At 52.3% G+C, this 25,605-nt stretch overlaps 1 protein-coding gene across 1 annotated transcript in view; it reads right to left on the bottom strand.

Annotated features, from left to right (window-relative positions):
• Positions 1-25,152, bottom strand: part of GFRA1 (GDNF family receptor alpha 1) — a 143,324-nt gene extending 118,172 nt beyond the window's left edge. Inside the window, exons 1-2 of the mRNA XM_066601399.1 lie at positions 24,906-25,152; positions 17,081-17,383 (exon numbers count right to left, since the gene is read on the bottom strand). Of these exons, the coding sequence (XP_066457496.1) occupies positions 17,081-17,383; positions 24,906-24,945 (343 nt within the window). The 5' untranslated portion in view covers positions 24,946-25,152. The remainder of the gene's footprint in view (positions 1-17,080; positions 17,384-24,905) is intronic.
• Between the last annotated feature and the right edge of the window lie 453 nt (positions 25,153-25,605).

Genomic DNA, 25,605 nt, shown 5'->3' with positions numbered 1-25,605 from the left:
TTAGTGGCCCAACAGTGACATCACCAAGAACTGGACGACCCTCAAAGACTGATGGAAGGACCAGAAGAAGATTGTTCTGGGAGGCCAAGAGACTGACAGCAAGATTAAAGGAGCTGCAGGAGTTTCTGGCCAGTCCTGGGTGTAGTCATGTGACAACCATCTCCCATGTTCTTCATATGTCTTGGCTGTGGAGGAGGGGCAAGACCGAAGACTTTACTAAGAAGAACATCCCAGTCCGGCCATGTTTTCTCAGAACCTCCATCAATTTTGTGGAGAACGTGTCTGATGTGACCGAGGGGGACTTGTTGGCCAGAATTACAGAAGGTACCAACCCTGCCATCACTAGAAGACCCTCAGACCGCAGTGAGGATGGTGGGGGTAGCGTTATGTGGGGGCTGTTCTGCTGCTGGAACTGGGGCTTTAGTCAAGGGGGAGGGGATTATGGACAGTCCCCAATATCACAAAACCTTCAGGCCCCGGCTAAAAAGCTGAAGATGACGAAGAATTACACCTTTCAGCACGGACCAGCCAGAGACCAGACCTGAATCCCATTGAAGATCTGTGGGTGACCTGAAGAGGGCGCTACACATGCTCTCACAGATTTGGCATGTTTTTGCAAGGTAGAATGGGCAAAGATTGCCAGGATGTGCCATGCTGATAGACCCCGACCCAAAGACTGAAAGCTGCCGGAAAGTCAAAGCGTACATCAAAGTATTAGTTTTAGGGTGTGCAGACTTATGCAACCAGTACTTTTTTTTTTTTCACCCTAAAAGATTAGATTTCAGTTTATTTTCACGTACAGATAACGGGTCGCATGAAAGGTGGAAGAAATCTGAAAGGATTCGTCTTTGTGAGATTTTTTAACATGACAAAGACATGTGATTGTCGGAGGGGCGTGTGGATTTATATCCGCTGTGTGCAGAATTGTGTATTATTATACATACACACAGAGAGCTGCAGTGACACAATGTATCGGTATTCTATATAGCTATAGTGATACACTGTATCAGCATGGCACAAGATAGCAGTAGTACAAAGTATATTTATAGGTAGAGAGATACATTGTATCGCCCCCAGATGAAGAATATCCTCTTCAATATGTGAGTCAGGGCAGACACCGTGCTAAACATTGTTTACTCTTCACTTGCACTAATTGCCATGTAGTATTGTGTACTTGCACTTTATTACTGAACCCTTGTAGGTAGGCTCTAGTACCCTGTTGTACCGCCTCTAGCTTGGATACAAGATGTGATACGGGGGGCATGGAGGCTCTAATACCCTGTTGTACTGCCTCTGGCTTGGATACAAGATGTGATACAGGTGAACATGGAGGCTCTAGTACCCTGTTGTACCACCTCTAGCTTGGATATAGAATGTGATACTGGCAGGCATGGAGGCTCTAGTACCCTGTTGTACCGCCTCTAGCTTGGATACTAGGCAGCCACGGAGGAATGACAATGTTGTGGGGGCTTCCTGTGACCCCCTTGTGTGAGCGGCCTAGTATTATCCTACTGGAAGCCACCATGAGACGAACACACGAGGCTGCAGGATGTCCTGAACATATTGCTGAGCTGTCATTGTCACTCGTACCACCACTAGGGGGGACTGACTATTGTATGCGATGGCCCCCCAGACCATCACACCAGCAGGGGGCAGTGTGCCGCTCCACAGCAAAGGCAGGATTGAGGCGCTCACCCTGAGGTCTCTAGACACAAACACGGCCGTCATCAGTGCCCAAACTTAACCTAGATTCGACAGGGTCCAGTTTCATTGTTCACATCACCACTGCAAATGGAGATGACGGTGGGTGTTAAAGGCTGTACATGTAAGAGGATTCCGACAAACACAAGGGTGTAACAATGGCACCACTTGTTTCTAGGTGGCGGACAATGAAACAGTGGGAGCTGCTGGTGCTCATTGGACGATCAGACGCTCCTCTCTACTGGTGGTCTGTAGGGGGCGTCCTGAGCCTGGTCACCTTGTGTGCCCCCATCCACTGGTCCCAACACCCCCTAACAGTCTGGTCAGATGCTCCTCTCTACTGGCGGTCTGTAGGGGGCGTCCTGAGCCTGGTCACCTTGTGTACCCCACATCCACTGGTCCCAACACCTCCTAACAGTCTGGTCAGATGCTCCTCTCTACTGGGGGTCTGTAGGGGGCATCTTGAGCCCGGTCACCTTGTGTGCCCCCATCCACTGGTCCCAACACCCCCTAACAGTCTGGTCAGAACGTCTCGGTGGGGGACAATTCATCGATACGACCATCCATTCTGATGTTCCACTTTTGGACGAGAAATTTAACCTATTTCTAGATTACATTTTTGGACCTTGTCCGTTTTTCTTCCCTTTTACTTTTAAGGTCTCTTATTATCTTATGGTGAATGTAATAAATGTATGTATTTTTATACTTTACAATATTTTGGCGCATGCATCTTTTTATTGGATTAGCAGCAGTATTTAGTATATAAACTTAAGTGATCCAATGTATCAACATACCACAGGATAGTATATACACCGACATGCCAAAAGTGATGGGATAGCAGTATGTAAACGATGAAGTGGTGTATAGGTTGTGAGGTGTCATCTTGTGAGCAAAGCTACTTTTACACAGGAATGAATGAATGGAGGCGCAGCGGGTTGGGGTTGTTCCGGCTCACCCGCCTCCATTCACAGTAAGCAGGCCGTCGTTCATGAGTCATAATGCCTGTTTACACGGCCGTTTCTCGATCATCTTTCAGTTTGTGCATGCAGAAAACCGAGCGACTTCACATTCATTGTTTAGGCTTCCTGTCCACGGGCGATTGTTTATTGCGTTACCTGCAGCGATAATCCGGCCAAGGTGAACGCCTTCCATAGGTCAGCGCAGGAGACCCGACACGTACATCCCGCAGGTCAGCGCAGGAGACCCGACACGTACATCCCGCAGGTCAGCGCAGGAGACCCCACACGTACATCCCGCAGGTCAGCGCAGGAGACCCCACACGTACATCCCGCAGGTCAGCGCAGGAGACCCCACACGTACATCCCGCAGGTCAGCGCAGGAGACCCCACACGTACATCCCGCAGGTCAGCGCAGGAGACCCCACACGTACATCCCGCAGGTCAGCGCAGGAGACCCCACACGTACATCCCGCAGGTCAGCGCAGGAGACCCCACACGTACATCCCGCAGGTCAGCGCAGGAGACCCCACACGTACATCCCGCAGGTCAGCGCAGGAGACCCCACACGTACATCCCGCAGGTCAGCGCAGGAGACCCCACACGTACATCCCGCAGGTCAGCGCAGGAGACCCCACACGTACATCCCGCAGGTCAGCGCAGGAGACCCGACACGTACATCCCGCAGGTCAGCGCAGGAGACCCCACACGTACATCCCGCAGGTCAGCGCAGGAGACCCCACACGTACATCCCGCAGGTCAGCGCAGGAGACCCGACACGTACATCCCGCAGGTCAGCGCAGGAGACCCCACACGTACATCCCGCAGGTCAGCGCAGGAGACCCCACACGTACATCCCGCAGGTCAGCGCAGGAGACCCGACACGTACATCCCGCAGGTCAGCGCAGGAGACCCGACACGTACATCCCGCAGGTCAGCGCAGGAGACCCGAGACGTACATCCCGCAGGTCAGCGCAGGAGACCCAAGACGTACATCCCGCAGGTCAGCGCAGGAGACCCGAGACGTACATCCCGCAGGTCAGCGCAGGAGACCCGAGACGTACATCCCGCAGGTCAGCGCAGGAGACCCGACACGTACATCCCGCAGGTCAGCGCAGGAGACCCGACACGTACATCCCGCAGGTCAGCGCAGGAGACCCGACACGTACATCCCGCAGGTCAGCGCAGGAGACCCGACACGTACATCCCGCAGGTCAGCGCAGGAGACCCGACACGTACATCCCGCAGGTCAGCGCAGGAGACCCGACACGTACATCCCGCAGGTCAGCGCAGGAGACCCGACACGTACATCCCGCAGGTCAGCGCAGGAGACCCGACACGTACATCCCGCAGGTCAGCGCAGGAGACCCGACACGTACATCCCGCAGGTCAGCGCAGGAGACCCGACACGTACATCCCGCAGGTCAGCGCAGGAGACCCGACACGTACATCCCGCAGGTCAGCGCAGGAGACCCGACACGTACATCCCGCAGGTCAGCGCAGGAGACCCGACACGTACATCCCGCAGGTCAGCGCAGGAGACCCGACACGTACATCCCGCAGGTCAGCGCAGGAGACCCGACACGTACATCCCGCAGGTCAGCGCAGGAGACCCGACACGTACATCCCGCAGGTCAGCGCAGGAGACCCGACACGTACATCCCGCAGGTCAGCGCAGGAGACCCGACACGTACATCCCGCAGGTCAGCGCAGGAGACCCGACACGTACATCCCGCAGGTCAGCGCAGGAGACCCGACACGTACATCCCGCAGGTCAGCGCAGGAGACCCGACACGTACACCCCGCAGGTCAGCGCAGGAGACCCGACACGTACACCCCGCAGGTCAGCGCAGGAGACCCGACACGTACACCCCGCAGGTCAGCGCAGGAGACCCCACACGTACACCCCGTAGGTCAGCGCAGGAGACCCCACACGTACACCCCGCAGGTCAGCGCAGGAGACCCCACACGTACACCCCGCAGGTCAGCGCAGGAGACCCCACACGTACATCCCGCAGGTCAGCGCAGGAGACCCCACACGTACATCCCGCAGGTCAGCGCAGGAGACCCCACACGTACATCCCGCAGGTCAGCGCAGGAGACCCCACACGTACATCCCGCAGGTCAGCGCAGGAGACCCCACACGTACATCCCGCAGGTCAGCGCAGGAGACCCCACACGTACATCCCGCAGGTCAGCGCAGGAGACCCCACACGTACATCCCGCAGGTCAGCGCAGGAGACCCCACACGTACATCCCGCAGGTCAGCGCAGGAGACCCCACACGTACATCCCGCAGGTCAGCGCAGGAGACCCCACACGTACATCCCGCAGGTCAGCGCAGGAGACCCCACACGTACATCCCGCAGGTCAGCGCAGGAGACCCCACACGTACATCCCGCAGGTCAGCGCAGGAGACCCCACACGTACATCCCGCAGGTCAGCGCAGGAGACCCCACACGTACATCCCGCAGGTCAGCGCAGGAGACCCCACACGTACATCCCGCAGGTCAGCGCAGGAGACCCCACACGTACATCCCGCAGGTCAGCGCAGGAGACCCCACAGGTATATTCTGCAGGTCAGCGCAGCGTTATTTATCTTCCATGGTATGTGGAAGCAGAAGACCACCAGAAAACTATTAACACCAGGACACCGGACACAGCGCCTCACCTGGCAGCATGTGTCGGCTCCGATGAGTCACAGTACCAATTGTTTCGGGCTGATGGTGGGCTCATGTGTGATGCAGACCCCATGGACCCCAGCTATCAACAAGGCACTGTACAGACTGGTGGTGGCTCCATACTGGTGTGCGGTGTTCTCATGGCATGGGTTGGGTCCACTGGTCCCCACTACGTTTCCTGCTTGGTGACCATTTGCAGACTTTCATGGACTTCATGTCTCCCACAATGATGGGATATTCCAGCAGGATAATGCCCCATGCCATCGGGCCAAAGTGGTTGGAGGAGCATTTTGGAGAGATCCTATGAATGGTGCAGCCCGAACAGTCACCAAACATGAGCCCAATGCAGCACTTATGGGATGTGATGGAGAGGTCCATTCATACCAGAGATCCTGCATGTACAAACACCACAGCGCAGTGGGGGGGCTATCCAGACAGTTCAACATCCCTCCAGATGTTTTCCCTCCACTTGTGGAATTGATGCCACAATGAGTTGCTGCACTTGACAGAGCTTGAGGGAGTGCTACACGATATTAGTTCATGTCCCATGACTTTTGGCACATCAGGGTAGTGATGTATCAGCATAGTTTAGTATGGTAGATATAACTATAATGATACAATGTATCAGTGTGGATAGCACTATATATCAAGCATGTAACCATTAGTTACACAATGACACAGTAGGAGCCGCTCATCCTGCTGGTTAGCTCGCTGCAGTACAAGGTAGACACATCAGGCTCGGCACCCCCTGCGCGGCCTTATTGATCTGTCATGTTGGCTGCAGTTTGGCATTTCCTTAGGTTGTATCTTGATCAATCCCGTGAATCCAGGGTCAGGAGATAACAGGTATCGGCTGCCACCTCCAATAGTACAGAAACATCTGAAAGGACTGCAAAGAAGAGGAAACCCAGCGGGAGCTGCTGAGCATGAACATAGGCTCCATCTGACTGAAGAACCTCAGCTGAAGAGCCTCCAGAATACTTCTGCAAACAGAGTACAAGATTTAACTATTTGCTTGCTGTCAGTGACTAGAAACTTTTATTGTTTTCATCTAAAAACTTATATACGGTAGATTAAAACGTGTTCAAACACATTCAACAGCTCACCGACTGCTATTCCTTCTGACTACCCCACACACAGGCACGCTGGGGTTGGCCACAGGTTGTCAACAGAGTGGAAGTCCTCGCCACACACCCCTCCTCCAGGCTCCTCTGTCTCCCTCCTCCGGACCCTCCCCGTTGCCCTCTCCTCCGGGACCCACCGCGTTGCCCTCCCCTCCGGGACCCTCCCCCGTTGCCCTCCCCTCCGGGACCCTCCCCCGTTGCCCTCCCCTCCGGGACCCTCCCCCGTTGCCCTCCCCTCCGGGACCCTCCCCCGTTTCCCTCCCCTCCGGGACCCTCCCCCGTTGCCCTCCCCTCCGGGACCCTCCCCCGTTGCCCTCCCCTCCGGGACCCTCCCCCGTTGCCCTCCCCTCCGGGACCCTCCCCCGTTGCCCTCCCCTCCGGTACCCTCCCCCGTTGCCCTCCCCTCCGGTACCCTCCCCCGTTGCCCTCCCCTCCGGTACCCTCCCCCGTTGCCCTCCCCTCCGGTACCCTCCCCCGTTGCCCTCCCCTCCGGTACCCTCCCCCGTTGCCCTCCCCTCCGGTACCCTCCCCCGTTGCCCTCCCCTCCGGTACCCTCCCCCGTTGCCCTCCCCTCCGGTACCCTCCCCCGTTGCCCTCCCCTCCGGTACCCTCCCCCGTTGCCCTCTCCTCCGGTACCCTCCCCCGTTGCCCTCTCCTCCGGACCCTCCCCGTTGCCCTCTCCTCCGGACTCTCCCCGTTGCCCTCTCCTCCGGACCCTCCCCGTTGCCCTCTCCTCCGGACTCTCCCCGTTGCCCTCTCCTCCGGACCCTCCCCGTTGCCCTCTCCTCCGGGACCCTCCCCCGTTGCCCTCTCCTCCGGGACCCTCCCCCGTTGCCCTCTCCTCCGGGACCCTCCCCCGTTGCCCTCTCCTCCGGGACCCTCCCCCGTTGCCCTCTCCTCCGGGACCCTCCCCCGTTGCCCTCTCCTCCGGGACCCTCCCCCGTTGCCCTCTCCTCCGGGACCCTCCCCCGTTGCCCTCTCTTCCGGGACCCCCAGCTTATCTTGCCTGAGAACAGAACTATCTAGTTTTGAAATTGAACAGGCAGCATGGTGGCTCAGTGATTAGCATTATTGCCTGGCAGCTCTGGAGTCCTGGGCTCATGTCCCCCAGGGAAAACATCAGCATGGAATGTGTATGCTCTTTGTGAGGTTTCCTCCCTTATTCCATGAACATACCAGATGGGTGAGCTCTGGTTAGCCATGGATGTACAGCGCTGTGGAATATGTATGCGCTATATAAATGTGTAACATAAACCATGCCTCATCCTTCTTGGAGGACTCATGGGCCCGCACCCACAGTAGGTTCAGCCAGCTCTTCTCTTATGTGTATGGGGTCTTTTTAGCCGCAGTTCACAAACTAGCCAACTAGAAGTGAAAAGAAAAGCACATCAAATCTAAAAGGTTCTCTGTTCTACAAATCCTGAACTGGGCCCTACAAATCCACAGATATAGATGGGTTGGACGCCCCCTGCGCGCTATGGTCAGCGCGATCTGGTAAACAGCGGAGATCTGAGCAGTGGTGCTATTATTGACCTGCGGACATTTACTACATCTGTAAGTAGAATGTATTATGCATGTATGATGAATTATGGATGATTCATCATAGCTCCAGTCTGTGATACCGCTGATCAGCGTAGGGCTGCACCTCACCGTCAGGCCCGAACTGTGGCTGGGCCGTCGTGGCATACTGGATTCAAGGACGAAACCTTTCTGAAGCTTATTTTTATTTTTTGTCAAAAAAGCCATGTTTTTCGCCGTCTTGGCTCTGGCGTGCTTTTGCAGCAAAAAAACCCCAAAAAACGCACATCTAGATGTTAGCGGTTTGAGAATGGGGAACTCTGAGATGCGCTTGTCAGAGTGTTCATTTTTGTAGCGTTTTTCTCACTTTTAGTGCGTCTGATCTGCCGGGGTGAAGCTGCTGCGGCGCGATCATCAGTGGCCTTTATAAAAACAACGTAAGACAAAGTGGCCCTCCAATAAGCAGGACGCGTGATTGTGGCCTTACGGAGAGATGGCAGAAGCCAGGAGACGACTTGGGACCCTCCACTGATCAAGGTGCAGCGGCGGCTCTGGTGCCAACCTTGTATGACCATCGGCCGTAACAAAGACAGGGACAGCAACAAACCAAGTGAGGCGACCGCCGCGGCAGACGTATACGGAGCAGAGACCGCACACAGGAGACCGCCATTGCTTAAAGGGAACCTGTCATGTGGTACGAGTGCCATAAGCTAGGAGCGGGCTGCGGAGGCCGGGGCTATCCCCTATACTCGCCTGCCTCCCCCGTTCTCCAGTTGGCCACCCTGGATGCCGACTTGACAGGCTCCCTTTAACCACTTGAGAACCCTCGGAGGACTATAAAAGTTCGGCGGTCTTGAAGTTTGTTTGGAGCTGTCTCCGAATCTGCCAGGCAGTCTATCAAGCTACGCTACAGGCATGGCAACCGAATGGCATTGCACGATCTCATCGCAGGGGGCTGTTCGGGACCCTCGAACTTTGCCGTCAGAACTGATGGCGGCATTCAAAGGGTTAACAGCCACGGTCAGTAGTCGCGCTGATCGCGACTGTTCGCTGTGAGACAAAGCCGGTCTGGAGTGGGATTCGGCTCCCGACGCTCCTCCATACAAGCCCTGAACCTCCATGACGTTAAAGTAATCCCATACACCATCAGTACATTAACCCCTTAGTGACGCAGCTTTTTTCCATTTTTCCACTTTCGTTTTTTCCTCTCCCTTTTAAAAAAAATCCCAACTCCTTTATTTCTCCATGGCCGTCGCTGTCGGAGGGCTTGTTGCTGCTTGCGGCACGAGTTGTATTACATTATACTGCTTTCGGGCAGGCAGTCTATCAAGCCACCCATGGGCATGGCTTGATAAGCATTCCGCCATCACAGCCCTGAGGCCTTTGAGAAGGCACCGGCTGCCATGACACCCGCAAGGCTCCCTGTGATCTCATCGCGGGGGGCCGTATGGGAACCCCAAACATCATTCTGGGGATTTAAATGCCGCTGTCAGAATTGAGGCAGGCATTTAAGGGCTAACAGCTCCGATGAGCCACGTGGCTCATCGGAGTTGTTGCCGGCGGCTGTTGGCTATAAAAAAGATCCAGCGCCCGCGGTGTATGGAGGGAGATTGCCGTGCGATCTCTCTCTTTATACACTGTCTGCCGATACAGGCCGTCAAAAGGCGTATCGGCAGTCGTTAAGGGGTTAAATGGTGCCATTCAAAAATACAACTCGTCCTGCAAAAAACAACAAGCCCCATACGCATTAGACAGCAGCGGTCGGAGCCCACCCATGTCAGAGAGAGCGGCCGACTGTTGGATCAGTATGGGGGCTTCCTGACACAGAACATATCGCTTACTACTTCTTGATGCGGAAATATCATTTTCCACATCGGCGGTCCGCATGCGGATTTTGCCCACTAACAGTGGGGTTTGGGTTTTTTAGGGTAAATCCACACAGAACATTTCCTGTGATCGTCCCCTGTGTGAATAGGGCAACATGCTGCAGATTTGGGGGAGAGCCATACCAAAAACCACGTCAAAATCAGCACAACTTTGGTGCTGTTTTTGATGTGGATCTGTAGCAGATTTCACGCTTGCGGCTGAAGGGGTGCGCACCAAACCCCGTGTCAGAGTCCAGACCAATGGGGCACCAAACCCCGTGTCAGAGTCCAGACCAATGGGGCACCAAACCCCGTGTCAGAGTCCAGACCAATGGGGCACCAAACCCCGTGTCAGAGTCCAGACCAATGGGGCACCAAACCCCGTGTCAGGGTCCAGACCAACGGGGCACCAAACCCCGTGTCAGGGTCCAGACCAACGGGGCACCAAACCCCGTGTCAGGGTCCAGACCAACGGGGCACCAAACCCCGTGTCAGGGTCCAGACCAACGGGGCACCAAACCCCGTGTCAGAGTCCAGACCAACGGGGCACCAAACCCCGTGTCAGAGTCCAGACCAACGGGGCACCAAACCCCGTGTCAGGGTCCAGACCAACGGGGCACCAAACCCCGTGTCAGGGTCCAGACCAATGGGGCACCAAACCCCGTGTCAGGGTCCAGACCAATGGGGCACCAAACCCCGTGTCAGGGTCCAGACCAATGGGGCACCAAACCCCGTGTCAGGGTCCAGACCAATGGGGCACCAAACCCCGTGTCAGGGTCCAGACCAATGGGGCACCAAACCCCGTGTCAGGGTCCAGACCAATGGGGCACCAAACCCCGTGTCAGGGTCCAGACCAATGGGGCACCAAACCCCGTGTCAGGGTCCAGACCAATGGGGCACCAAACCCCGTGTCAGGGTCCAGACCAATGGGGCACCAAACCCCGTGTCAGGGTCCAGACCAATGGGGCACCAAACCCCGTGTCAGAGTGCAGACCAATGGGGCACCAAACCCCGTGTCAGAGTGCAGACCAATGGGGCACCAAACCCCGTGTCAGAGTCCAGACCAACGGGGCACCAAACCCCGTGTCAGAGTCCAGACCAATGGGGCACCAAACCCCGTGTCAGAGTGCAGACCAATGGGGCACCAAACCCCGTGTCAGAGTGCAGACCAATGGGGCACCAAACCCCGTGTCAGAGTGCAGACCAATGGGGCACCAAACCCCGTGTCAGAGTGCAGACCAATGGGGCACCAAACCCCGTGTCAGAGTGCAGACCAATGGGGCACCAAACCCGTGTCAGGGTCCAGACCAATGGGGCACCAAACCCCGTGTCAGAGTCCAGACCAATGGGGCACCAATCCCGTGTCAGAGTCCAGACCAATGGGGCAGATTCTGATGTGTTTTTTGGTGCAGATTTTCCACTATCAGCAATGGGCAAAATTCACATGCAGAATCCCAAGGCAGGAAATTGCGTTTCCGCGAGTTTTTGCATGAAGAAGTGCCACGCTCGCCTCAATGTGGGAAGTAAGAAGCGGGTTTCGCCCCTTGAGGCTGCGTTTTTACACCGCAGAGTCGGTGCGGATTTTGACTTTTTTTTTAAGGCACACTCCGCTGTGAATTTGGCGCGTGAATCTACCCCAGAAGCGTAATTCTTGTCTCTCCAGGCTTTGCGATCCAATTGATCTTCTCCCTGAACAGAGCAGGAAGCCACAGATTTTGGCGCTCTCTAACTGCGCAGTCACCAAATCCGCTCTCCTTGCAGACGGCTAAGCCGCAGTCCTGAAAGGGTTAAGAGCGCTTGGGTTTTTATGGCCAAGGAAACATTATTTACTCCTAGTAAAGGCGCGGTGCGCTGGGAGCCACAGCTGCTGTTTATGATGCTCTTAATGTACCAACTGCAGAGGATGGGAGCCGCGGTAATGCACTAGTGCTGCTGCGCCCTCCCTGGACGGCACCGGCCTGCAGCCGGCGGTAATAAATCAGGTTTATGCGCCGGGCCGGGGGACCGCACGCCGATCACCGCCATGCCGTAGAAACACCTCTCCAGCCGGAACACAACTACAAGCAGCAGCCATCCAAGCTAGGCGGCAAACTTCAGCAGACAGGAGCTGGAGAAATAGGTGGGGAGCAGAGGTGATCCCTACACAACTCCCCGCTTATCCTCCAACATCAAACACTAACAATGATAGGAGATTTCAGCTGTGAAGCTTCAGAGTAGTGAGTGCAGCTCTGGAGTATAATACAGGATGTAACTCAGGATCAGTACAGGATAAGTAATGTATGTACACAGTGACTCCACCAGCAGAATAATGAGTGCAGCTCTGGAGTATAATACAGGTTGTAACTCAGGATCAGTACAGGATAAGTAATGTATGTACACAGTGACTCCACCAGCAGAATAGTGAGTGCAGCTCTGGAGTATAATACAGGATGTAACTCAGGATCAGTACAGGATAAGTAATGTATGTACACAGTGACTCCACCAGCAGAATAGTGAGTGCAGCTCTGGAGTATAATACAGGATGTAACTCAGGGTCAGTACAGGATAAGTAATGTATGTACACAGTGACTCCACCAGCAGAATAGTGAGTGCAGCTCTGGGGTATAATACAGGATGTAACTCAGGATCAGTACAGGATAAGTAATGTATGTACACAGTGACTCCACCAGCAGAATAGTGAGTGCAGCTCTGGAGTATAATACAGGATGTAACTCAGGGTCAGTACATGATAAGTAATGTATGTACACAGTGACTCCACCAGCAGAATAGTGAGTGCAGCTCTGGAGTATAATACAGGATGTAACTCAGGGTCAGTACAGGATAAGTAATGTATGTACACAGTGACTCCACCAGCAGCAGAATAGTGAGCGCAGCTCTGGAGTATAATACAGGATGTAACTCAGGAGCAGTACAGGATAAGTAATGTATGTACACAGAGACTCCACCAGCAGAATAGTGAGTGCAGTTCTGGAGTATAATACAGGATGTAACTCAGGAGCAGTACAGGATAAGTAATGTATGTACACAGAGACTCCACCAGCAGAATAGTGAGTGCAGCTCTGGAGTATAATACAGGATGTAACTCAGGAGCAGTACAGGATAAGTAATATATGTACACAGTGACTCCACCAGCAGAATAGTGAGTGCAGCTCTGGAGTATAATACAGGATGTAACTCAGGATCAGTACAGGATAAGTAATGTATATACACAGTGACTCCCCCAGCAGAATAGTGAGTGCAGCTCTGGAGTATAATACAGGATGTAACTCAGGATCAGTAATCTATGTATACAGTGACTCCACCAGCAGAATAGTGAGTGCTGCTCCGGAGTATAATACAGGATGTAACTCAGGAGCAGTACAGGATAAGTAATGTATGTACACAGTGACTCCACCAGCAGAATAGTGAGTGCAGCTCTGGGGTATAATACAGGATGTAACTCAGGAGCAGTACAGGATAAGTAATATATGTACACAGTGACTCCACCAGCAGAATAGTGAGTGCAGCTCTGGAGTATAATACAGGATGTAACTCAGGATCAGTGCAGGATAAGTAATGTATATACACAGTGACTCCCCCAGCAGAATAGTGAGTGCAGCTCTGGAGTATAATACAACATGTAACTCAGGGTCAGTACAGGATAAGTAATGTATGTACACAGTGACTCCACCAGCAGAATAGTGAGTGCAGCTCTGCAGTATAATACAGGTTGTAACTCAGGATCAGTACAGGATAAGTAACGTGTATATGAGTGATCAGATGTGAACTTATAAGGTACTCTTATTATTCCAGGCTTGAAGGACAGGACCTGCAGATGTGGACGCTGAGTGACTACTGACATCGGCCTGGAGAGGTCATCCTGTCGGCTCCTTCCCTTTGTTTGCGAGTTCTGGTGGGTAGCAGCCATCTGCTCCCCAATTGAAGAATGGTGCAGACCCTACAGATGGGAGGGGGTCACACAGGGACAAATTACATCATGAGGTCAAAGCCCTGTTCAGTATGACAATGGGCATCTTGATGTCAGTCACCGGGGCCCCAGAGCTTGTGACATTCAGCAGCCACCTGTGGGGTCAGAGGTCGGGCTCCGCCCCCAACATTATAGCCTATACAGGATGGCAGGGTTCTGTTGCTGCGTCCCTGACATTGCCATCTGCTGGGGATGAGGAGCGGCACACTGTTACCAGCGCAGACACAACGCCGCTGACCCACATAGAAAATGTCAGACCTGTGACTGACGGGCATCATCAACGCCAACAGTTTATTAGAATGGCTTTACTCTGAATACGCTGCTTAGAAGTGATGGGAATACTCTTCATTAGAACGTGACCAGTAGGTGGCAGTCAGCTGCCGACTTATTCTGAATGAACCATAACAGAACATGAGAACTCCGCAGCCGCTCTGCGTGTCGTCTGGCCTCATCTTGTGTATGGCGGACCTGAACGCCGCCGGACAGACTCCACTGCTCATAACAGCGGCTGCCCAGTTACCGGCGCCTCACCCAGAAGAGTCCAGCATCTGTGATGAAGGGTCCAGAAGGGTGCGTGGATGTGAGCGTAACCCTACAACCAATATACAAGGATGGGCCAATATATACTATATATTCTCGTCATAACCAATGAGCGAAGACTAGTATACACTATGCTGACAGAAGTGCTGGGACACATAGAAGGGGATGAAATTGAATTTTATTCCCATTTTCCATCCGGTGTTGGGCGCCTTTGGCCTCAATGACTGCAGTAACCCTCCGGCAGTCATTGAGGATGTAGAGGATGCAGATGCACCCGGGCCCAGGAGCCTTAGGGGGCCCATAAGGCCTCTCTTCTCGATATAGGGAGCCCAGTACTATGACTAAAGCATTATAGTTGGGGGCACCTGGAGACATCCCCCCACCAGACCCCGTTGTCAGCTCTACACCTGGTGACATCCCCCCACCAGACCCCGTTGTCAGCTCTACACCTGGTGACATCCCACCACCAGACCCTGTTGTCGGCTCTACCCTTGGTGACATCCCCCCACCAGACCCTGTTGTCGGCTCTACCTCTGGTGACATCCCACCACCAGACCCCGTTGTCAGTTCTACACCTGGAGACATCCTCCCACCAGACCCCATTGTCAGCTCTACACCCGGTGACATCCCACCACCAGACCCTGTTGTCAGCTCTACACCTGGTGACATCACACCACCAGACCCCGTTGTCAGCTCTACACCTGGAGACATCCTCCCACCAGACCCCATTGTCAGCTCTACACCCGGTGACATCCCACCACCAGACCCCGTTGTCAGTTCTACACCTGGAGACATCCTCCCACCAGACCCCATTGTCAGCTCTACACCCGGTGACATCCCACCACCAGACCCCATTGTCAGCTCTACAGCTGGAGACATCCTCCCACCAGACCCCATTGTCAGCTCTACACCCGGTGACATCCCACCACCAGACCCTGTTGTCAGCTCTACACCTGGTGACATCACACCACCAGACCCCGTTGTCAGCTCTACACCTGGAGACATCCCACCACCAGACCCCGTTGTCAGCTCTACACCCGGTGACATCCCACCACCAGACCCTGCTGTCAGCTCTACAAATGGTGACATCCCCCGACCAGACCCCATTGTCAGCTCTACACCTGGTGACATCCCACCACCAGACCCCGTTGTCAGCTCTACACCTGGAGACATCCACTCACCAGACCGCGTTGTCAGCTCTACACCTGGTGACATCCCACCACCAGACCCTGTTGTCGGCTCTATACCTGGTGACATCCCACCGCCAGACCCCGTTGTCAGTTCTACACCTGGAGACATCCCCCCACCAGACCCCATTGTCAGCTCTACACCTGGTGACATCCCACCACCAGACCCTGTTGTCGGCTCTACCTCTGGTGACATCCCCCCACCAGACCCCGTTGTCAGCCTCTACACCTGGAGACATCCCCCCACCAGACTCCGTTGTCAGCTCTACACCTGGAGACATCCCCCCACCAGACCCCGTTGTCAGCTCTACACCTGTTGACATCCCCCGACCAGACCCCGTTGTCAGCTCTACAACTGGTGACATCCCACCACCAGACCCCGTTGTCAGCTCTACACCTGGAGACATCCCCCCACCAGACCCCATTGTCAGCTCTACACCTGGTGACATCCCCCCACCAGACCCCGTTGTCAGCTCTACAACTGGTGACATCCCCCCACCAGACCCCGTTGTCAGCTCTACACCTGGTGACATCCCCCCACCAGACCCCGTTGTCAGCTCTACAACTGGTGACATCCCCCCACCAGACCCCATTGTCAGCTCTACACCTGGTGACATCCCCCCACCAGACCCCGTTGTCAGCTCTACAACTGGTGACATCCCCCCACCAGACCCCGTTGTCAGCTCTACACCTGGTGACATCCCCCGACCAGACCCCGTTGTCAGCTCTACACCTGGTGACATCCCATGGCCAGACCCTGTACACCGGGGGGCATCTAATGGTTTCTGTACTGGGGTCTCTTGTGTGATCCCCTCCTTATACCTGATGCTCACACATCACCTGACCGCACAGGATTGGCGGGGGGCCAATAGTTTTGTCAACATAGTGTACAATAAAAGACTTGTATATGATAACATAAGTAATAGAACCTGTATACTATAAAATCATAGCAGTATATAATAGACAACCAGTATATATAATGCGACCAGTATGTAATATTAGTAATAGCAGTGAACCAGTATAAAAAAAAAACAGTATATAAAAGTATCCAATCAGTAAATACAGTTTTACCACTAATAACATTAAACCAGTATATATTAAAAGAAGACCAGTATACGGTACTTTACAACCAGTAACTAGTATATTATATGCAGACCATTATATTGGCCAGTCATATACCACTAGAACCTCTGCTGCTATCCCTGCACACAGCGGCTGGTCCTCAGGGGCGGAGCCTCTTGTGGACCCGTATATACTGTTTTCTATAATAAACCCTGACAATTTGTCAAAATATTTCCACTTTTGTTACTGGATTGAAACATTGTTGCAGCTTCCCGTAGAACCATTAACCCTTGCCGAGTCATTGAAAGGTTTAGTTTTCAAGCAGAACAAGGCAAAGCAAGAACAATCTGTAAGTATATATGTATATCCATGAGGCAGTGCAGGCAGCCATCGGTTGGACTATCATGAGGCGCCACGTGCCTCGTACCCTGTTATTATGGCTGACTGCAGCGCCTCTTGCCTGGCACAGTGGGCACCTACCCTGCAGGATCTGGTACATGCTCCAGTATATCCTCAGACAGTTCTTTTCCTTCTTCATCCCCCGTTTGCAGCGGCAGTTATACAGGGCTTTTTGTTTGAGCGCCTCTGTAGCGTTTTTGCACTCGTCCTTGGCCTCCAGGCCGCTGACTTTGCTGAAGTTGGACTCTTTTCCAGCCACGCACTGGCGCAGAGTCCGGTATTTGGCGCTGCATTCTGCCTCTTTCAGGCACTGCTCGCTGGCTTTTACACAGTCCAGTCGGTCCCCAGATGGCAGCCGCCTCAACTCGGCAGACAGAACGGCATCTGCAGCAGCAAAAGAGACACAAGGTGACATAATGAGCATTCTTATAGTTGTGTAGAGTCCCAGATGCCCCAGACTCAGCAGAACACAAGTACATGCAGTGCAGGAATCAGGGCAGCTGGCAACATTGTATCAATGCACCTTACAGTCAAGGTCAATCTTTTCATGTCAGGTTGATTTAAGTGCTACATTCTGCGCCAATTTATTACTTTATCGTGATAGTGGTCAGTGCTATTATATTCCGATGCACAGTGCCAAATCTCCTGCGAAGGCTATACTTAAATAACATTTTCTGTGCCTGCAGTCACCACTAGAGGGAGCTCACTGTGTACTGTACTAATGTAGAGACCCAGCAGATTTATGGGACGTCAGTGACATCCCTGTCAGGCCTTCTATTGGCGGCACTTGTAAACAGAAGACAGGAGGACCGGGAGAGCGCGGCGGGGGAGCTTTACAGCAGCAGGAGGCGAGTGTTAGTTTTTTTTCTGTATTCTACACCCCTCCACCCCCCTCCCCTGCCACCAATTACCTTGGAGAAGCCTCATAAGAAATGAAGCAGCACAGAACGTGGGGTCAGTTAAAGGCTAGGGATACATTTGAGGGACAATTTGGTTTTGCATTTTGGGCTGATAATTATTTCTGCAGTAGGGGTTAATTAAACATTTGCGCCGTTTGTCTTCTGCAGCTTCTACATATCACCGTATATAGAAACTGCAGTCTGAAGTCTCAGTAGATCTGTTAGAAGAGAGAAACTGAGCCCACCAGTCCGGCCTCACTGACGGATCTCCTACTGAGACAGACTGCAGTTTCTATATACAGCGATATGCAGAAACTGCAGAAGACAAACGGTGGAAAATGTTTAATTAAACTCTACTGCAAAACTGATTGTCAACACAATTTAACTGAAAAAGAAATGGTCACCCAAAAGGTGTCCAGAGCCCAAACAAAACGGCAATCAGAGGCGGACCGTCACATGAAGCCGGAGGGCGAGGACTGCAGTTTATGAGCCTCACGGATAACAACAGCGATATTATTATGGCAGGCCAGTTCAGCATGAAACGTATTTCGATATTTCTTCAGGCGGTGTGGTCCTGCGCCAGCGATTCCGGATTACATCTATCGATAAGAGCCAAATGTATCAGTATGATGCACAGGACTAAATCCGTTCAGTACAACTCCCATCATCCGCACACATCAGCTGCATCATCCTAAAGGTACTTTCCACGTCGGATACATAATGGGGCCGAGCCGTGGGATTACAACGCTCGACCCTGTGGATATTCCGATGAGACGCAGCCCTTTTTTTAACCACAACATGGCGTCTGACAGCGTTTTTTAGTGCATCCCATCTTTGTGATGGGTGATTAGGTGCGTTAAAAAAAACGCTTAAAACGCAGGAAAATAGAACAGCTAGTGCTCAAAAATAGCAATGTTAGAAACGCCGCATTCACACGCTGGTCTGAGAGGCCCCATTAAATCAATAGGAGCGCTGTATGACGATTAGCGTGGCATTCGTAACGTCGCGCTAATCACACTAAAAATCATCCTGTGTGAGAGCGGGCTAAAGGTCCTTCATTCTCTACTCATCCAGACTATAGCAGTCACCCAGGCCGAGGCGGAGTACACTGCGTCTCGCTGTCACAGAGGGGCGCCATCACTTTCATGTTAAGAGCAGGACGACCTGCTGCCTGCACTGATACATTGTAACGAACTAGCAAGACAGGAGGGAGGTTTGTGCTGCCGATGCGCTCAGCTCACAGAGCATTGTCTGCACTAATGAAGTTAGGATGTGAAGAAGGTTTCCATCCACTGCCAGGAAGCAGAGATCTTGAACTGGTGACGACTTTATGTCTATTAGAAAGTAGCAGAACCGGCGCTCTCCCCGTCTGCTTCTATGAAACGCTTGTGACGTTATGTTGGACCGCAATGATTTCAGTCATCTCCCATCTCATATGACGTGACGTCACCCATCGCGACCACGGGACATGCGGGTGTCAGTAGATGACATCACCCCGCGCACCGTCAGCCGGGCTCTCACTATATAGGATGGCGTGAGCTGCGGCTGCCAATGTTCTGCTGCCAAAAACTACGCATAAGGTCCAGGGACTTTGCAGAGTCTCTGCCTCCTCATATACAAAGCGCAGCGAGGACTACAATCCTCATCAGCCATACACAGCCATTCTCCAATTAATTCTAGCTTACAGTGAATATATTGGGGAGGGGGGGGGCGTTATTTGTTGAGTTTTAGGTCATATCAGAGGGGAATAGGAAAACCGGAGGGCCAGCTGATGGATTTATGCTGGGACTTGTAGATGACCCCCAGGAGGTCCTTACTGATCTTCATTCTGGTTATAAACCTGCGGCTCCTCTGATCTGTGAGGCAGCAACTCAACACTAAAACCTCATATAGTAAAGGCACCAGGAAAGTCCCTGCACAACCAACCCTCTGCTCACAAGCATCACCCCCATCATCCCTGACCCCAGGAGCTCACAATCTAATCTCCCCATCCCACACAATGTATCACTCCCATCATCCCTGACCCCAGGAGCTCACAATCTAATCTCCCCATCACACACAATGTATCACTCCCATCATCCCTTACCCCAGGAGCTCACAATCTAATCTCCCCATCACACATAATGTATCACTCCCATCATCCCTGACCCCAGGAGCTCACAATCTAATCTCCCCATCACACACAATGTATCACTCCCATCATCCCTGACCCCAGGAGCTCACAATCTAATCTCCCCATCACACACAATGTATCACTCCCATCGTCCCTGACCCCAGGAGCTCACAATCTAATCTCCCCATCCCACACAATGTATCACTCCCATCATATCTGACCCCAGGAGCTCACAATCTAATCTCCCCATTACACATAATGTATCACTCCCATCATATCTGACCCCAGGAGCTCACAATCTAATCTCCCCATCCCACACAATGTATCACTCCCATCATATCTGACCCCAGGAGCTCACAATCTAATCTCCCCATTACACATAATGTATCACCCTCATCATCCCTGACCCCAGGAGCTCACAGTCTAATCTCTCCATCACCCACAATGTATCACTCCCATCATCCCTGACCCCAGGAGCTCACAATCTAATCTCCCCATCCCACACAATGTATCACTCCCATCATCCCTGTCCTGTGTAATTAAAGGAAGCCAATTAAGCCAGTGTTAGTAAGTGCGGGTGAATATCAGCGCTGTCCCTTTCGGTCCCCCCTTACAGTAAATGATCCCCTACAGCCAATGATACAATAGAATAAAAAGACCCCAAGTAACATCCACTGATCCTAGAGAAAGAACTGCCGGTACCTGGTCTGCAGCGCCCTCTGGCTGACACACAAAGAATCCACATGTCCAGAAGTTCAAATTCATCCCGATTCTGTAGATGCCAGCGATGAGGTTGCGGGGCGGGCAGTGTTTTGTGTTATTAATCCCCCCGCCCCCCTCTTATTGGCTGCATATGCTTAATGTCTAGGAGACCACATAACCTCTGGTCAGACTCCAGGAGAGGGGTCACCTGATGTACTGCAAATCCCCACGATGATCCGAGACTCCATGGACATGTGCCACCCAGATAAAGACCAGCAGGTTATTAGGACTGCAGACAATAAAGCTCCGGGTGAAATCCAAAACCAGGGTCTTCCCAAAAATCAATATACCAGAAGCTTCTCCCATCTGCTCATCTGATCTGCTGGAACAGAGGGGGATTGTAGACCACCAGGACTGTGGATCTGGAGGCTTGTCTTACCAGGAGGAGACATTCATCACTGCTGGACGGAGATTTACCCAGTGGTGTCCTGTCCGCCCTTCCATATTGTGGCCTCCAGGGTCCTCCTCATTTACCAGGGCTCCATCAGCACACTCACCAGTGATGTCCACCATATTCCTGAGGATGGTCCGCCTCACCTCTACCAGCGGTGCCCTTCATTGTGTGCAGACATATTCATGGCCTCCACGCCGGCCAGCCATCTTTTGCCAGTGGTTTCCATATTCCATGGCATTAATGGGGTCTTCTCTTTTCCCCACTGGTCAACCATTGCCCGTAGACTCCATGACCACTGGTGGCCTCCACCCTTCCAAATATTCACTTGATGGCATGATTTCTTGTCTTGAGATGACTTACAATGGAGGCCTTCATTCTCCTTACCCTTGATTACAAGTCCTGCCCTCCATATTCAGAGAACCACTTTTCCCATAGTGGCCTCCGCCCTTCCAAAAGCTTCATTTCGAGACACAAGTTATTGTTCCGGAGATAACATACAATGAAGGTCTCCAACTATCTATACCCTTGATCACAACTGATGGCCTGCACATTTACAGAACACTTGCCCGTATAACCGCATGTGGTGCAAAGTGTTAAGGCAGCAGTATGCCGTCCTAAGCTCTCGCTCACAACCTGAAGGTTGTGAATGCAATCCCTGCATGGTTCATAGCCGGCTCAAGGTTGACTCAGCCTTCATCCTTCCAAGGTCGGTAAAATGAGCACCCAGCTGTGTGTGTGTGTGTGTGTGTGGGGGGGGGGGGGGCAATAAAAAATAAATTACTTGAAAGCTCTCTGAAATCAGTTGGCGCTATACAAATTAGATTTTTTTTATAGTGGCCTCCATCATCCCATAGGCTTATATGCAGGTGTTGTTCTCCAATATTCATAGATACATTTCACATTGGTGGTCTTCAATATTACCAGTGAAAGCTGCCTGTTCTCCACCGATACTTGGACTTATTTTCAGGTGAGACATATTTCCCAATGGAGGCCTTGAATATTCAAGACACTTGGTATCCTCTAATTATAATTAGTCTTTGAGGATGGAGGATACCAAGTGTCTTGAATATTCAAGGCCTCCATCATGAAATTCTCCATTGTAGTCCTCCAGCAATCCTTGCAGATGTTCTTCTCCAATGTTCAGAGACACATTTTGCAGTGGGGGCCTCGAATATTACCGGTGGTAGCGTCCATCCTCAAAGACTAATTCTTCATTGTTGTCTTCCATCATTCCTTGGGCTTATTTGCACATCCATCCCAGTTGGTAGACACATTTCACAATGGAGGTCTTGAATATTCCAGACACTTGGTAGCTTCCATCCTCAGACTAATTCTCCATTGTTGTCCTCCTTCAATCCATGCCAGTGTTATGCCCCACCCTCACATTTTCCAGAGACCCTTCCTCAGATTTGGGGACATACATAGACCTCCAGGACACCATCCGTAACATTCACTTTTTCCCGATCCTGGGATTTCTGGTAGAACAGATGCTTAAGCTGATTTATGATGGAAGAAATCAGCACAGATATTACGTTATGATCAGACTTGGATCGTGAGCCATCACAGCTCCGCCGAGCGCTCAGGGGGCCAACAGAAGGGAAAGAATGGCCCACCTCTGACTCAAAGGACGAGGAATATTCATCAATACACCCCCAATGCCGGGCCACATGAAGCCACACAGAACCTGAGCACTCTATTAATATACAGACCACAGGGTCACCAGTACAGGGCCACATACACAATGTCAGGAGGAGGCAGTACAAGGACCCAGAGGGACCCCTGCTGGTCGCTGTGCTCATGACATGCATAACCCCAACTATATTGCAGGATGTATGTACCCTGTATTATGTCTGTGAAGGGCACTGCCCCACAATTAGGCCAATTACCCCCTCCCCCTCTCCAAAGCTGCACAGTGATTTAAGCAGAAGCTACAGAGGAAGCTCAATATAAGAAGCAAAACTTGTAACCCAGACAATGTCCAAAGCGTGCCAACTTCTCAGAGAAGCGCCCAGTTAATCAATGCCATGTCCTACAGGGCAGAGCAGAAAGGAACAGATGGTGCTGGGTAAATACATCATTTCTATACAAGGTCTCAGTGTCTACAGGAGCTCAATACTGCCTGCAGATGAGACAACAGAGTGGGGGGCTCCCCCCAACACACAGAGACCCCCTTATCTTCTGCAGCAGTGGGGGGCAGTTGTCAGGTGATGCATTCCATCCCGCAGGATGATCTGCTCTGTACACACAGCAGATACAATGATATACAGAGTGATACAATGTATCACAGAGAGGTAAATATTGACATTAGAACCTCCCGCTTGCTATATTGGTGGGATTTGCCGGATCTCACCACAGCAGGTGCCGCATGGACAGTACTACTAATCTGAACGGGATGGAGAGACCCTGCGACTCAGCTGAGGCACCCGGAGATTATGGGAATTGTTCGACATGAGGTTCAGCTTTGGCCCTTTAAGAACAGATTGCTATGAGTTGCGGTAGTTGTACGTTGCAATGTTCTGCACATGACCCGTGTATTATCTACATGCGTGTATGATCTCTGGGTATAATCCACATGTGTCCCAGATTATTCTGCACTGGGAGCCTCTGCTCGGCAGCACTCAGTATAGTGTGCACTACAACAAGGAGAACCCCTCATACAGGGGGCTGAACCCCACAATATACAGCCATAGTCAGACTTTATAATACTTCAGCACCAAAACACAAGAGAAGCCTTGAATCAGCGACCCCCAACATCCTGCACCATATAATGTGGACCGACGACAGCCACATCCAGTCCCTGCTCTGATCACTTCATATAGAGATCCCCATTCCTGATCACTGTATCTAGAGATCTCCTGTACTGATCACTTGAGCCATAGATCTCCTGCAGCAAGTCCCTGTCCTGGTCACTTTATACAGGGATCTCCTACACCCTGATCACTTTATAGAGAGATCCCCAGTCCTGATCACTGTCTATAGACCTACTGCACACAGTTCCTGCCCTGATCACGTTATAGAAGGACCTTCTTTTCCCCCCAGTACCTGCCCTAAATCCCCTAGAGAGGAATCTGCAGCACCAAGTTTCTGTCCTGATCACCTGAGATCTTCTGTACTCAGTTCCTGCTACTGGATCACTGCACAAAATCCCAGATCCCTTTATACAAGGATACCTATGCAGATCACTTTACAGAAGATCTCAGATCCCTAACTCACTTTACAGCAGGGTCCTCTGCACCTTACATGACTTTATAGTATGATCTGAGCTCAGTCCCTGATCACTTTATATAGAGACCCCCTACATTCAGTCCTCCTCACTTTTGTGCAGAGATCTCCTACATCCAGTCTTGATCCACTTATATAGAGACCCCCTGCACACAGTTCTGGTCACTTTATACAGAGACCCCCTACTTTCAGTTCTGGTCATTTTTTATAGAGACCTCCTGGATCCAGTCAGATCACTTCATAGAGATCTCCTGCACCCCGTGTTGATCACTTTACATAGAGACCCCTTGCCTCCAGTCTAGATTACTTCATATAGAGACCCCCTGCATCCGGGGTTGGTCACTTTCTATAGACATCCCATGCACCAAGTCCTGATCACTTTATAAAGAGATCTCCCCAATCACTTTATACAGGGATCTCTTGTGCCCAGCTCCTGCCCTGTCTCATTGGGCACAGGCGTCTTGTGCTGTTTCAGTGATACCCACACACACACATGGTACAAGGTAGGACACTCACCCATCAGGGGCAGCAGCAGGTACAGGGTGACTCCCAGCATGGTGCCCGCTCAGTCACAGATCCAAGACGGGCTCAGAAGGTAACAACATCCACATCCCACAAGTTCCCATCCACAGAGAGAAGGCAGATCCAGGGGCAGAGCCCAGAGGGGTCCCGGGGGCCACAGATCCACAGAGCAGCAGCTGCTACAATCCAACCTGCAAATCCAGGAGCGCAAGAGCTGCAGCCGCACCGAGCGCAGCCGAAGAGTGAGTGCAACCCGGACCGGGGGAGGAGACAGGGGAGGGGAGAGGAGGGGGAAGTTTGGGGTGTGTGTGCTCTCTGGACACAGAGGGAGAAGGCTGGGGGCCACTAGAACAGTAGCCCTAGAGACAGCTGCTATAGGGGTGCAGAACCTGCTAGTCACTGTAGAAGTGGGGTGCACTGAAAACTAGGGGGTATCAGATGCATATAATATTGGGGTCACTAGTTTAGTGGGACAATGGAAGACTGGGGTCACAGGGGAGTCATGGGGTGCAGAGGAAATCTGGTATCACTGGATTAGAGGGGCGCACAAAGACTGAGGCTGCTATGTTGGGGGTCCGTGTCCCCTTCATGTCCTCCACATGAGATGCGGGGTATCTTACTATGTGTTCTGCTTCCTGATCTATGGGCAATAACAAGGGAGAATCGGTGTAGAAGGGAAGGGGTTAAGCCCAGG

Source organism: Eleutherodactylus coqui, chromosome 4, assembly GCF_035609145.1.
Source record: "Eleutherodactylus coqui strain aEleCoq1 chromosome 4, aEleCoq1.hap1, whole genome shotgun sequence".
Lineage (NCBI taxonomy): Eukaryota > Metazoa > Chordata > Amphibia > Anura > Eleutherodactylidae > Eleutherodactylus > Eleutherodactylus coqui.
The sequence above is the reverse complement of the archived record's forward strand: the minus strand, read 5'-3'. Positions and strand labels throughout refer to the sequence as shown.